The following is a 15,221-nucleotide window of genomic DNA, read 5'->3' as shown; positions in this document are numbered from 1 at the left end:
CCCCGGCAGAGGCAACACACCCCTTTGGCCCCAGCTTCACATAGACGGCACCCCTGGGCTGACCCACCCAAGGGAAATCGGCAGTCGCCTTTTCCTATCTCTCTCTCCCTACATCTTCGTCTTTTGTTCTCACTTTACATCTTTCCTGTCTTCTCCTCACTTCATTTTACTTCCAATTTTTCCTGGCGGCAAAGGTTAACCTGGTGTAAATATCCAAACTTGGATAGATATATTAGGTTATGGCAGTGGCGTACTACTGGCGTTGTGCAGAAATGTTTACATGTTCTGCCACGTCCCCTTGTTGGGCTCTGTGGTGGGTGGTAGGCGCCATTACTGAAGGAACTGCACTTTTCTATGGGATCACGAAACCCCTTATCCATTGATCGCCCTTTCCAAAGGGGGTGCACCGAAGCAAATGTAATGCCGATTTCGGAAAAACAAGACCATTTCCCTAAGTACCACGTTATTCATTGCGAAAACTCTGACAAAAAAGCTCGCAACATCTCCCCATTCCTCGTGTCCAGGTGCCTAACCGAGACTATCGGAACTGGCTATAAGGCTACAAAGATGGCAAGCGGAGACTTGCTGGTAGAAGTTAAAGACAAGACACAGTTTCAGAAACTAGAAAAATTAGTAGCATTTGGGGACAAGCCCGTAACCGTCTCTGCGCACCGAACGATGAACACTGTCAAAGGCGTTGTGTCAGACGATGACCTAAAAGACCTAACAAATGATGAGCTTCTGGCTGGCTGGAAGGACGAAAATGTCATTCACGTACAGCATATCGGGCAGCTCACCTGTGCACGGTGTGGTATCACAGGCCACTCTGCAGATGATGACTGCAAGGCCGAACTCAACTGTGCGAACTGCGATGGAGAACACGCGGCGTATTCTAGATCCTGCACAGCATGGAAAAAAGAAAAAGAAATTATTACCATCAAAGTCACTCACAACATCAGTTTCCGCGAAGCAAGGCATCGGGTCTCCCCTTTCTATGCAACAAAATCATTTCCTGAGGTGATGCAACAGGGGGCAGCACCACGACAGCATCAGGTGGCCGCCCAAGCTACGCACAGCGTGCTGGAGCGACCGCCGCTTGCCCCTACTGCGGGAGCAGCCAAGGCTGCTCCGGCCTCAGTCAACAAGGCCCCACCATGGGCGTCGACATGCATTGGCGGCACGAGCCAGGGCAACGGGCAGACTGCGGAAACCCTGTCGACGTCCGGTGTAGAGGGTTTGAAGGCTTCGTATCTTGAGCCGAAGCCCACAACGCCCAGGGATCGCTCGGCAGAGCGACGGTCCAACTCTTCTCATGAAGCTATGGACACAACCGCCAGTCAAACGGCGCCTGCAGCGCCGAAGGAGCGGCGAGTTTCTCTCGACCGCTTCAAAAAAGACAAAAGACAAATTACAGGGCCTCCAAAAAGCCCTGTAAAATAAGTTTCGTTTTCCATAACCTGAAAGGTTATGGTACCATTCTGTTTTGTCCGTGAGCTTACTTTCCATCCTTGAGCACACAGCACAAAACACATCTAAAATGGACACACAAATACTACAGTGGAATGCCAAAGGCCTGTTTAAGAACCTAGATGATATCAAAGACTTGCTTAATGACTATCAGCCAAAAGTGTTCTGTGTTCAAGAAACTCATTTAATGTCGACTCGTGTGAATTTCTTAAATCAATATGTGGTTTTTCGTAAAGATCGAAATGGTGGCAATTTCTCTTCTGGAGGTGTGGCCATCATTGCACAAAGAAGCGTAGCATGCCAGCACATTGTGCTACAAAGCTCTCCTGAGGTTGTGGCTGTTCGCGCTATTCTATTCAACCGTCTTATATCTATTTGCTCGATCTACATAGCCCCTGACGAACCATTCAATAAAACAGAGTTCGAAAAGCTTATTGATCAGCTTCCAGAACCATATGTGTTAATTGGAGATTTTAATGCTCACAGTTTGCTATGGGGTGATACCAAATGTGATGCGAGAGGTCGTGCAATAGAAAACTTTCTTCTCGCATCTGGAGCCTGTCTGCTCAATAAGGCAGAGCCAACATACTTCAGTACCACACACAATACATATTCATGCATAGATTTATCCATTGGGTCACCGTCACTCCTACTTTACTTAGATTGGAAAGTTATTAATAATACATTCGGAAGTGACCATTTTCCAACTCTTTTAGTAACAAAACAACGGGATGACCGGCCGTCTTATCCTAAAAAGTGGGACTTTCATGTTGCAAACTGGGGGAAATTCAGAGAGCTATGTACACTACACCTCGAAGAGGTAGACTATTTGGAAGTAGAAGAGATGGCCAACTATATTTCTGAATATGTTCTTACTTGTGCAAAAAAGTGCATATCGCAGTCCAGGAATGATAAAGTTAACACAAAGCCATGGTGGAATCGGGAGTGTGAAATTGCTAAAAAACGGCAAAACAAAGCATGGAGGACTTTTTCTCGCTACCCAACAGCAGAAAACTTGATAACCGTTAAAAGTTGCAAAGCGAATGGCAGGCGTGTTCGTCGTATAGCCAAACGGGAAAGCTGGACACGCTGTATATCCTCAATAAACTCCTACACAGACGTCAGCAAGCTTTATAATAGGGTGCATAAACTTAAAGGACAAGGCCCAATTCCCTTCCCTTTGGTGAATGACTGCGGTGATACAATATAACAGGCAAACGCTCTTGGCGAACACTTCGAGAAAATGTCAAGCACGGAAAACTATACCCCTAAGTTCTTATGCCACAAAAGCATAGCTGAAAGTGTACCTCTGTGCCGGAACAAGCCTGTATCAGACGAATACAATAAACCACCAACAATATATGAACTGAAGCTTGCCCTTGATTCCTGTGGAAGTTCTGCTCCTGGTTCTGATACAATTACTTATGAAATGATCAGAAATCTCCCTGATGAAACCCTGAACTGCCTTTTAGCACTTTACAACAAGATTTTCAATACCGGCAAAATACCCTCTGCTTGGAAAGATGCAATACAGTCGACTCCCGGTAATTCGAAGTCGCTTAATTGGAAGTTTCGGTTAATTAGAAATGAGCAAGTGGTCCCATCAGTTTTACATGCAACCGTATAGAAAAAAATGCTCGATAATTCGAAGTTAAAAACCCATAATATTGGTTAATTAGAAGTTTTTTTAATCGACAGTCTCGTCGCGACCGTAATTTTTCCAGTAAAATGGGGAACTTTTCATATGCCAAAACATCTGCTGGACCGCGCTGGTGTCTTCGCCATCACTACTGTCCGCAGCGCCACAAATCTTGAAGCGGCAATCTTTTTAACGCTGGCGAATCGCATCGGCGGCATCGACTGACTCTTTAGTTGACTTCTGTCGAGACTCGAGTGTGTTTCCGCGCTTCTGATTTTGAGTGTTGTGGTGGTGACGTACGTTTGATAATGGCAACTCGTGGCCCTTACCGAACGCTAGACCTAGCGACGAAAGTCGGTCTTGAAGGAAGTTGACCAGGGAGGCACCGCCAAACAAGACATTGCAAGAAAGTACGGCATTAAGCCTAACACGCTGTCGACTTTCATAAAGAATAAGCGCTCAATATTAGATGCGTTTGAAAGTGAAAAATTCAAGACATCGCGAAAGCGGATGCGCACCGGCGCCTACCCCGAGTTGTAGGAAGCACTGCTGATTTGGATCAGAGAGGCACGAAACAACAAACTTCCTCTCAGTGGTGAAGTCGTCACGGCAAAAGCGTCATCGCTTGCTGAAATGTTGGGCATCAACGACTTCGCTGCTTCGGATGGGTGGCTTAAGCGTTTCAAACATCTCCACGACTTGATTTTTAAAAGCGTGTGTGGGGACAAGGCGTCAGTCGATGAGGAAACGTGCCTGACATGGAAAGCGGGCAAGCTTCGCGAGTACCTCGAAGAATACCAGCCGGCAGACATTTTTAATGCAGACGAGACTGCGCTTTTTTATCGGCTGCTACCGGACAAGACCCTGACATTTAAAGACGACGACTGTTCTGGAGGCAAAAGAAGCAAAGAGAGAGGGTCAGTGCTAGTCGCGGCGAACATGACTGGCACAAAACGGTGTCGCCTGCTTGTGATCGGGAAGGCTTGTGGACCAATGTAGTGCCCACATGAACGTACCTGCCTTGAGTGCCATCCGTCTTGTGTACCTGCCTGCAAACACGACGTCCGTGTTGCAGCCCATGCACCAGGGCATAATAAAAATTGTGAAGGTATTGTATAGGCAGCATCTCGTCGAGCGCATGCTTTTGTGCATGGACAACTCGTCGCAATACGAGGTGAGTTTGCTTAGTGCCATCAACATGCTAGCGCGAGCTTGGACTCGCGTGAAAGAAGAAACCATCGCCAATTGTTTCCGGGCCTGTGGTTTCATGAAAAACTCGGGGGATGCTTTTCCTTGTGCGCCAGTGGAAGTGCAAACAAATGAGCTCGACGACGGTAGCTTTCGCGCCGCTCTTGGTGACGTCCGTTTTGACTAGTATGTCGCTGTGGACAGCAACGTCGAAACATGCGGTCCACTAACGGACAGCGAAATCGTGCAGGTGGTTCGGCCCCATGACTGCATTCCTGAAAATGACGATGATGACGACGACATCGGAAATGAGCCACCACCGAGGGCTGCCGATGTAGCTGCGGGTCTTGCTCTTGCGCAGCGGTTTTTTGTTGGAGAATACAACGCCGAAGAAGCACTTCGACACGTGTATTCCTTACAAAACTTGCTAGCCGCAGCCAGATTCGGCAAGCAGAAGAAGATGACAGACTATTTTTCCTCAAAACTGTCACGCTTTTAAACTAATAAAAGTGCCGTTTTTAGTGCTTTTTGCTTAATTCGAAGTTCGTTTAATTCGAAGTTTTTTGCGGTTCCCGTGAACTTCGTATTAACGGGAGTCGACTGTAGTACTACCAATCTTTAAACAGGGCAAAGATCCCTCTTCGGTAAATAGTTACAGGCCTATCGCCCTCACAAGCTGCCTACTCAAAGTGTTTGAAAAAATTATTAACTGCCACTTCGTCTATTACTTGGAATACAACGGCATATTGGACCCGTGCCAGTCTGGTTTCCGTACAGCTAGATCCACAACCGACAATCTTGTCCTCCTGGAGTCGTATATACGTGACGCGTTTGTACACAATCAATACTGTCTGTCTGTTCTGTTTGATCTTCAGAAGGCATATGATACTGCCTGGCGATACGGAATCCTGCAAGATCTACTGTCTTTCGGAATATGTGGCAGGTTGATTACCATCTTAAAAGATAACCTGTCTGAAAGGAAGTTCCGTGTAAGTATAGGTACTGTGTTATCGCGCACATTTCTTTAAAAAAAATGGAGTGTCGCAGGGAGGAGTATTAAGCAGGGAGGAGTATTAAGTATTTTGGATAACTCGAAATTGTCGCCGCAGTTCGGTCTGCAGTGCATAGGAGGCCATGTGTAAAACGATTCGTTAATTCGAACAGAAATTGCTGCCTCTACGGATAATTCGAAGCGCGTGCCGCCGAGCGTCATCATCGTCAAACACTAGTGGAAGCTTTTACGGTCGAACGATAGGTGGCGCGACCAGTTTTTTCGAGCTTCAAGTGGCCTCCGAGCAAAGGGAGAGCAAAGTATGGCCTCCAAAATCCAGGGAGCAATTTTTTTTTTCGTAGCCCTCCCGCTATCTCAGCGCCTGGCGCCACTTGTACGTGGGACCCACGGGACGCTGAGGAGTCGGCGGAGTAGTCCTAGCAGTCCTAGGCCGCTCCCGGCAGCGTCACTTTGTTCCTCGAGCACGTTCGTTAACGAATGATTTTGTGCGCGGGCGACAAGAAGGACTTCGGCATTGCGCTGCTCACTGCCATGCACATGTTGGTGCGCGCATGGGAACAGGTGACCGCGACCACAATCGCAAACTGTTTCCGCCACAGTGGATTTACAGCTGGAAGTGCGCAGGATAGTTGTGACGTTGACGTGGATGGGGCTGAGGAGCTCATGCCAGTGGCATTGCGCGACAATCTTCGTGGCGTACGTTTTGCCGATTATGTTGAAGTTGACACCGGTGCATCGGTGTGTGGTGCACTGACTGATGAGGACATTATCGCTCAAGTAGCCGATGTGCAGCCTGATGCTGAAGAGCCAGAAGGTGAGGAAGACGAAAATGACGAAACGCCTGTGCGCCCGTCAGCTTCTGCGGTGATGGAGGCACTTAATGTGGCGCGTCTCTTCTTCAGCTTTGAAGAGGGTGAAGAGGATTCCCTGCGCCGCGTCCGCGCGCTGGAACAGGGAGCCGCAGCTGTGGCATTCAGAGAAAATAAGCAGATGGTCATCACCGACTTTTTTGGTCAATAAATATTTTTCGTGCCCCCACCCCCGAAATCCACCCATTTTTGCTCGCTTTCATTATTTCAAATTTTCTTTAATTCGAAATTGCTCAGCGTTCCCGTGGAATTCGAATTAACGAGCTTTTACTGTACTAACGAGACTCAGGATAGGACACACATACACGACACACACACATTTTTTTTCCGGTGGCGATCCACCATTGTGTGACAAGTGTGGTGAAGCATTAACAGTCCTTCACATGTTAATTCAGTGTAAACACTTAGAAACTCTAAGAAAACAGCATTTTCCATTACCCTACCGACAACATATACCTTTACACCCTGCAATGTTCGTTGGTAGGGAACCGCTCTTTAGTCATAAATCATTGTTAGCGTTTTTAAAAGAAATTCATAATTTTCATATCATATACCCGGGCATTCCGTGGCTACACAGGAAAGCACTTGCCTCATGGCCCTTGGATGCAAGGGTATGAACGAGTGAGGTAGTTGTGCTAATGCCATAAATGTCCACTATCGTTTTTCATTATCACCAACTTTTGTCACCTATTCACACCACACACACCTTTCACGGCATAGTCAATATTTTAATACTTGTATGTTTTTACCCGCCTTACTGCGAGGAATTTTATGGCCCTTATACAGCCGCTAATCACTATCATTGTCCACATTCCTTGTCCTATGAACTGGCGCTCTTTGGCCATCAAATGGCCCTTGCACCAAAAACACCATATATCATAATCTGCTCTCCTCGCTTGATCACAACACCTTCGACCGTCTCCACCTCTCCGCGACGCCCGCTACGCTGGCTCGAATTAGTTTCGCTTTCTGACTAAAAACGGGCCTAGAGCTGTTCCGCGCGTTCTGGCATGTGTGTCGCGTGTGCGTGTCTTGCTCGCTCTTGGTGTGCGTGAGTGGTCATGGTGGCCAACGGGAAGACCAGCACGCTTTTTCCTGCCGCTCAACAAAACCTCGAAAGTGTGACCGTTTGGCTTGAGCATAATCCGCGCGTTAGGTGCCGTGTTGCGGAGCTCTTGCTCCTAGCTATTGACCACCTGGTAGCCAACTTGCCGCTTCGGGCGTCCCGGTATTCAGCTGAGCCTGGAAATGGTGAATATTTCGCGGCGGCGGTGACGGCTACATGCGCGTGAAACGTCTGGCCCTATGTCGAGCCTGAAGTTTCCGAACTGCGGCAGCGATTTGTGGCAGCGCGTCGTCGACTCCGACCTGGGAGAGAGGGTGGGACATCTGTTGCGGTGTTTTAGTTACGGCGACGATAAGGCCGACACTGCGAAACCGTGCACGGATTGGGCCATTGTGAATGAAGTATGTGGCGAGAGCGATTTGGAGGAATTTGATTGCGAGAACGACGAAACTTTGGAGCCTGTGCCTCATGCAGCTTATGCCACGAGCCTCGGCGAACGAGCACCCTGCCAATTTAAATGAACTCGAGACCGCCCTTATTGCTTTTGCTCTTCGAAACACATGCATCACGGACTTTTTGGGGCAAAAAAAGTTTGCGTTTTCACTCGCAACTTTTTCAAAAGCTGTGTTTCATTTACTACGAACTTCGGGATACAGCGAACGTATGCCGCGTCACGCTCCGGTTCGTTAAAAGCGGGCTCATCTGTATATATGGCATATCAAGCGCGCGGATGAAGCGCTCATCGGTGTCTGCCATATGTGATCCGCGTCCCACAAGAACGCTGCTTAATATGACGTCAGAAGTCAAGGTAGTGCCGATTGCGTATGGCAAAGACGCAGATGGGTGTCCCGGTTGCACGCACCCGCAACTACCGAAGAGTTCTGCGTTCCTTGATAGGCAAAGCATTACTTATGATGACGTCACCTAGCTAGTGCGTGTGGACGCTGGTGGCTTCGCATTTTCGCTTTAGAGCGAGCGTTTCACGACCCTTTTAAGTATAGCATTTTCTGCGGATTTTGACGGCCGTTCGGTGCGGCTCTTTCGTGAATCGCGCGCCGACCTACAGCCATGCCCCGCGTGACCGAGAGAGCCGTCCTCCTCACACATCCAGCGGAGAGGATTGAAGAAGCGCTCAGCGGGTCACAACGACTAAGTCCCCGCTGCTACCATGGCTGCTTACTCTGCAGTTTTTTTTTTTTTCGTCTTCTGCCTGCGCGCGCGGCCTTGAAAAAAAGAGTCTTTACGTGCAGAGACGGAAAAGGGAGAAGCGTGGAGCAGGCGCATGGAAGATCGGCATTGGAGAGAGAGCAAACAATCCGCCACAGTCTTTTCTTCTTTTTCTACTTCGCGCGCAGCTTTGAGAGGTGCCGCCACGGGATTGGCCATGGTGCTGAGAGCATTTTCGGAGCACGGTATATTGAAATTGACCATCGCAAGTGTTTGCACGTTCGGATTACGAGGCGTTTTCGCCCATTGAAATACAAATAGCTTTGATGGAGCCTCAGCGTGAGTTCGAATTACCCGAAAGTTCGAATTAATGAGATTTGACTGAGTTTATTTTCTGTGGCACGCGTGATCGTGTAGCGGTACATCGGGCTGAAGGCGGTTTCATTCTTTGCATGCTTATAGGTGTGCGCGCATCTGAGCATACATTGCTACAAACTGTTATAATCGATATAACAAAGTAATGGATATAATGAAATAATTGTGGCTCCCCTTCAACTTCGTTATAACGAGGTTTGAGTGTATTCGATTTGAAATTATTCGACCAAAGTCACTATTCGATTTGAATTCCCTTCGAACCTAAAATTCACTATTCAAGCAAGCCTAGTACAAACCACTGAAACATTTGTGTTTACCAGAAAGCAAAAATTCTAATTAATAGTGATGCGTGGCCCGAGAAATCTGCTCCAAAACTAAATTTCGATGCTCTAAAACACACCTTTTGCTGCTCCAAAACTCCCTTTTTACTGCTCCAAAGCTACTCCAAAAACGCATTATTGCTGCTCCAAAAGCTGATCCAGAAAACTGAAGCCCGCTTCCATCTTGCACGTGCCCTCGAGTGCCTAATTAAAAAAAAAACCATAAAGCTTAACTCTGAGCACCCGGTATAGAGACTTATCTTCTTTATATTATGCTGTTTGTTTTTATTTATGAAGTGTACAACTGTGTGAAATGCACTGTACGGGCTGCTCTCTGTAGGCCCCCAAGTCCCACCAAGCTGTTTGCACAGCTTTTGGACTGGGGGACCCCCAACGAGTGTGTTGCAAACAAAGGGGATTCTGGTTTTGATCTACACAACGAATACAGTGTGCATATTCCTGTTATGCCACGTATTCACCTGAATGTCCCCTAAAAAAGCCCCAGCTTGATCTTGACAAGTGTGTCGTCTTCAGCAACATACATCCTGAATTGAAGTTAGCTGTGTGTGTGTCCTGATGCACCCGTACCTCCAAACTGCAGAAATTTCTTCTGAGTAGCCAGCATATTGACTGCGGCTGTTTTAAGAAATGCACTAAGTATACTCTTCCGACTAATTTTTGGCCGGTGTTTCCAGAAAATTCTGTTTTTTGTACAGTGTCATTACTATATTCTAAGTCATTGCATCCATTTCTTGTTATGTCAAAACAGGTCCGAGATGTACGTCTGATCATGGACAACAAGACTCGCAGGTCAAAAGGCATTGCATACGTTGAATTTCAAGATGTGGAGTCTGTACCATTGGTAGGTTGTTTTTTTTTTTTTTTAATTCTCACTTTAAGAATGCATGTACCCGTTGAAGATAGAATAGTCAACTGATCACCAATGAGAAGGTTCATCTAAAGTTTCTGAACCACCACGAAGACCACAGAAAAAATAAGTACACATGGACAGATCTGTCTATAAGCACTTTTATCTCTTTTGTGGCATTACCGAGCTTTTTAACTCTGAAGATGCATAAAGACCAGCTAGCTTGAATTTTAGCTCCGTTATTTATGAAGAGAAGGTGCACAGTTAAGGGGGGACATGGGTCTTAGGGCTCTCTCATTTATTTTTGAACCAAATGTGACAAAAGTTGGCAGGCTTACTTAGTTTGTTCTTCTGATTCTAAAAATGTAGGTATTTTTTCTGTAGCTTCATTAGTTAATTAAATAATCAAGATAACAATTTCTATTGTTCTTACCACAATAGAAAAATTACCACCTGTCAAAAATTTCTAAATGACATAGGGATTGACAGTAGAAAGCATAAGACATACAACATAGGAAGCACATTTTTGGTTGGGTCAATATTTCTTACTTTACAGTACACTAAACTTCACAGCTCTCAATGTGGCCATTGTGTGGTCACATAAAAGACTAGTTTAAAAAACTTGCAACAAGAAAAATCAAAATCTGCTTTCTATGTTGTGTCTTCCAAACATATAGCTTCATGCTGCAAAAAAAAATGTTCTGCTATCTGTAATAGTTTCCGATATATTGCAGTAATTTTCATGCAGAGTGTACAAAATTGCCATTTTGAGAAAATGAAAAAAAAACAAGGAATTCTAACATTTTTAACTGTAAAAATGTAAGGGCTTAGAATTGCATGGCCATTGACATATAAATGAATGCTAGAAAGCCTAAGGAGTGCAACGCTGCAAGCTGATCAAAAATTGAACGAGTACTTCTCAAATTACAGCACAGTAAATTTCATTGCATGTAACCAAATACAGAAATTTTTGTATTAAAATAAAAAAATTAAGCTGCCTATTAAAAATAGGCTCCCAGCATTGTTTTTGTGCACATTTAGTTATATTGTGCAAAAACAGTTACAGCTCTAGTTGTCTTAGGTACACTTTTACAGAACAAGCTAAAGAAAGTGGTCAATATCGAGAATAATGCTGTTAAAACTTTATTTCGCCATTCTGAGAGAAAGATATCATGGTACACATAATTTTAGTCAGTTAATGAGCACCAGGAATGTAATAGGACTTATTGTTTGCACGAGTGTGTCGTTTCTTCTAGTCCTGTAGCAAGTTGACGCCGTGTGCTCGTCTGCCGCGAGGCCGCTTATCAGTTCGGTGACTGTACTGACGGCGATGTGCGACAATTGTGCGTGTGTCATCCACGATCCGTCGAAAAAAGCGGCAATGTTTTCCTGCTTGTCCAGAATAAGTTACTCGTAAGTGTCGCGAACCAAAGTTGCTCCCTCACTCATCAATTTCGAGGCTACACGAGTGCCGAGGTGTTAGTTTCCTTTTCACGTAAGACTGCCGCATTTTCGAGCGGAGATCGCGACAACGTTGCGAACACGTCGTTAAAAGCAGTTTACCTGTTGCCAGTAGCCTCCATTGCGGGGGCGGCGAGCATGTTCACTGCAAACGGATTGACTTTCTGTTGTTGGTTGACGCGCAGCGTACTCCGCTCTGGCGACCCGTCGCACAGTTCAAGGTCCTTTCGTCAGGCGGGGGGCGCCACATCGGCTGGTTTAGCGATAAGACTGCACTTCCGTTCCGTCACTACAAAGATTGATATCTCTAGTAGCTTCACTTCTGCTTTTTACTTGCCGTCCTCTAACTGATGAGGCTGCAAAACACAGCCGTTCTCAGTAACGTTGTCGGCAACCAACGGGCTCGTACGTGAGTTAGGCTTACACCGGTGACTCGGCAACCGCCGTTGACCTTGTCGAGTTCGTTATCCTCGTTGTCCTGAGCCATAGCGGGGATCTTTCTGAAGTTCACAGCGAACGAACCACAGCCACACCCGCTTCACAAATTACTGTAGCACGGAACTTCTTTACTGCCGCAAGCAATCAGTAGCACCATGACAAAATGGCACATGTCCGTGCGCATCACGATGGTGAAGCAGACGCCGAAAGCGCCTGAGCAAGGTGGGCTAAAAACACCAATGAGCAAGGTGAGCCAGTGGTGGCGGGAAATTGAAGATGAAGAACGACCCTTCCAAACGAAACCGAGATGAACACGATAGCTCGTGTGTAGCGGCAACAGTTTGGCACGGAAAAAGCGCGATGTTAGCATCAATTAGTTTTTACTTGCTGTCTTCTAACTGATGAGGCTGCAAAACACAGCCTTTCTCAGTAACGTCGGTAACCAAAGGGCTCGTACGCGAGTTAGGCCTACACCGGTTACTTGGCGACCGCCGTTGACCGCGTCGAGTACGTTATCCTCGTTGTCCTGAGCCATAGCGGGGATCTTTCTGAAGTTCACAGCGAACGAACCACAGCCACACCCGCTTCACAAATTACTGTAGCACGGAACTTCTTTACTGCCGCAAGCAATCAGTAGCACCATGACAAAATGGCACATGTCCGTGCGCGTCACGATGGTGAAGCAGACGACGAAAGCGCCCCTTGGCTAAACAAATGCCTAAATTTGGTCACGTGCCCCAAGCAGCTAATTGAATCGCCCGCTAGCGCTTCTGGATGACGCGTTTTTGCTAAAAAACCAATGAGCAAGGGAAGCCAACGGTGGCGGGAAATTGAAGATGAAGAACGACCCTTCCAAACGAGACCAAGATGAACACGATAGCTCGTGTGTAACGGCAACAGTTTGGCGCGGAAAAAGCGCGATGTTAGCGTCAATTTGCGCTCACATTAATCTCACAGAGATGTTATAAATTGATTTTGCGCCAGAAATAATGACGCGAGAAGCTAGAAACTTCTCAGATAAGTGCAAAAATAGGCGCAGATTTCGAAAATGTCAGCTTCAAAAAGTCGATTTTTTTTTGCGATTTTTGGCCTTCTAAGACCCGTGTCCCCCCTTAAGGGCAGACACGGGACTTGAAGGCCGAAAAATTTCTGAAAAATGAATTTTTTGAAGTATTTTTTAAAATAATATATAGGGCCTGAAGAAGGTGTTCCTAGAATGCTATTGCCATGTAATGCGTATTTGTCGAGTAATTTAGTCTCAAAGTCAGTTTTGTGACCATTTTCTCTCGCAAAACCACCTCAAGAAATGTCATATTCAACGCCGCGGCACCTGAGAACCACGCCAAGTAGCGCAGCCATTTTGGTTTCATTTAAGGGGGGGGGGGGGGGGGGGGGGGGGGAGGCTACCCTGGAGACCAAACTTTTTTATTTTTTAAGATATCTGGATGAAACTTTCAGGGGTTGTTCACTACAATAAAACTAGCACAACTGCTAAGTTTCACGAAGCTGTGTTTCTTAGTTCCAGAGTTATTGAGGTTTAACTGGGTGCTTCACATGGGTGCCTGAGGAAGAGTCGTGAGAAATCCCAGGACATAGTAGAAAGCTGAAATTCATTGTGGTCATTCCTTGATAGCTATCCCAGGGCGCTACAAAGCCGTTTTTTTTTTATTCCCCCCCCCCCCCCCCCGCAAAAATTTTCACGCAACTTTGAATTTGATGTAACCAGTAATGACCAGATTCATCAAAAATTAATTGTTTATTATAATTTAACAGCACCAATTTTCAAAAAAAAAGGAGCTTGTTACGCCCTTGCAAGGTCATTCAGGAACAGAATAAAAAAAACGGCACACAAATCAGATGAACGGTTTTCGAGTTCTTGCTTTCCTCAGCACCACAACTAGCAAAAAAATCCGTTCTGAGAAAACAGGCCGAGAAAGTTCAAAACACGTGTTTTCTTCAAAAAGCTCCAGCACAGTAGCTAGAAGTGTCCTGGCGCACTCTTTTCTTCTTTTGCCTGGCCTCCATCCTCTCTTGGTGGCTTTTAGAATTCTTTTTTAGGCGTAAAGCGCCTTTTTCACGAGCTCGCTGGATGGCCAGATGACCTGGTTGAAGTCCAATGGAGTCCGATATCACTTGGGTTGCTTTGCAGCAGCCGGCATTGTAGCGCAGCACTGCTTCATGCAGTGCTGTTTCTACCGCGATCAAGGATGAGTGTTGTTCTTTCGGCATCAGAGACCACAGAATGGAGTGGAATGATTCTGATGCATTTTGCGTCTTCGCTCCCAGGCAGCGCTGAAGAAGCGACTTTTGTGACAGTCGTTCGTAGATGGGCAGCATAGCTGCAGCGACATAGTCCGGTAGGCTGTGTTTATGTTTTGGCTGTGGCTCACGCTTTGCCTCTGCAGCTCTATGGCGGCACCACGACTGAGCCCCCTCGGGGCAAAGTTCATGGTGAGGGTCCTGGTCAGTCGATGTGACGTGGTGATATGTTGCCATCACTGCACGCTGCATGGCTGTTAGGTCAGTTGAATTGTTTCTCAGGGCCCAACCATAATATCCTGTCAGCTTTTCAATGAGGGCTTTAGTCAGCTTCCCCTTCCCACTCAGTGGCTTATCACTTTTCTGCACAATGTTTCGAAGAGCACTTCCAATCCTTTTCTGAACATGGTTCAAACATTCTTCTTTTACAATTGGCACTAGCCCGTACACATTCTTTTTTGTGAGGGCAGCGAAGGTACGGCTGTCTCCGTCGGACACAAGAGTGGTGTACCGCAGGCCATGCTTGGATACAGACCGCCCAAAGAGAGTCGAGCCTGCCTCCACTTCCATGCTTCCCGATTTTGCGTCTGTGTTTTTCTGGCAAATGTGGTGCTTCTGCCAGCTTTCGTATGCTGCATCTCCAGGTTTGGGCCCTGTTTGGCATCCAAGGCAGTGGTTTGAAAGAACTACAGCATCCAAGATGAGACCTGTAAAGAGGTCAATTACCGATCTCACTCCGATGTGTGATGTGTGACCCCGCTTATGCCATGTGCCATCGTACACTACGCTGATGTCCTTGCAGAAGCTGGGGTCCATTTCTTTCTATGTTTTGATCACTGCTGTGGCAGAATCAGCATAAAACTTCTCCAAAGCGGTGGCCTCTGGCTTCCTGAACGTCTCTTTCAAGTGCTTTTGAAACGTCTTGTGGTGAAGACCTCTGTAAGAGACGTTCATGGCAGCCCAAAAGTCATTAAGAGCTGTTTGCCCCTTGCCTATTTGCTTTATAGCCATTATGGCGTGGACATTTACATCGAAGGCCTGCGTGTCCTTTTTGCGGGGTGATGTCCATAATTTATCGACGGTGCCTCAAGA

The 15,221-nt window shown here is 46.5% G+C and overlaps 1 protein-coding gene across 4 annotated transcripts in view; it reads left to right on the top strand.

The window, feature by feature from the left end:
- Nucleotides 1–15,221, top strand: part of Caper (RNA-binding protein 39-like protein Caper) — an 87,394-nt gene that overhangs the window by 36,745 nt on the left and 35,428 nt on the right. For all 4 annotated transcript variants that reach the window (XR_012886877.1, XM_037427326.2, XM_075877233.1 and 1 more), the window contains exon 7: nucleotides 9,873–9,965. Coding sequence is in view for 3 of the 4 variants with exons in the window: in XM_037427326.2 (XP_037283223.1) it covers nucleotides 9,873–9,965 (93 nt within the window). In the remaining variant the exon portion in view is untranslated. The remainder of the gene's footprint in view (nucleotides 1–9,872; nucleotides 9,966–15,221) is intronic.

Source organism: Rhipicephalus microplus, chromosome X, assembly GCF_043290135.1.
Source record: "Rhipicephalus microplus isolate Deutch F79 chromosome X, USDA_Rmic, whole genome shotgun sequence".
Classification (NCBI taxonomy): domain Eukaryota; kingdom Metazoa; phylum Arthropoda; class Arachnida; order Ixodida; family Ixodidae; genus Rhipicephalus; species Rhipicephalus microplus.
This window is presented reverse-complemented; position numbering and strand designations above follow the sequence as displayed.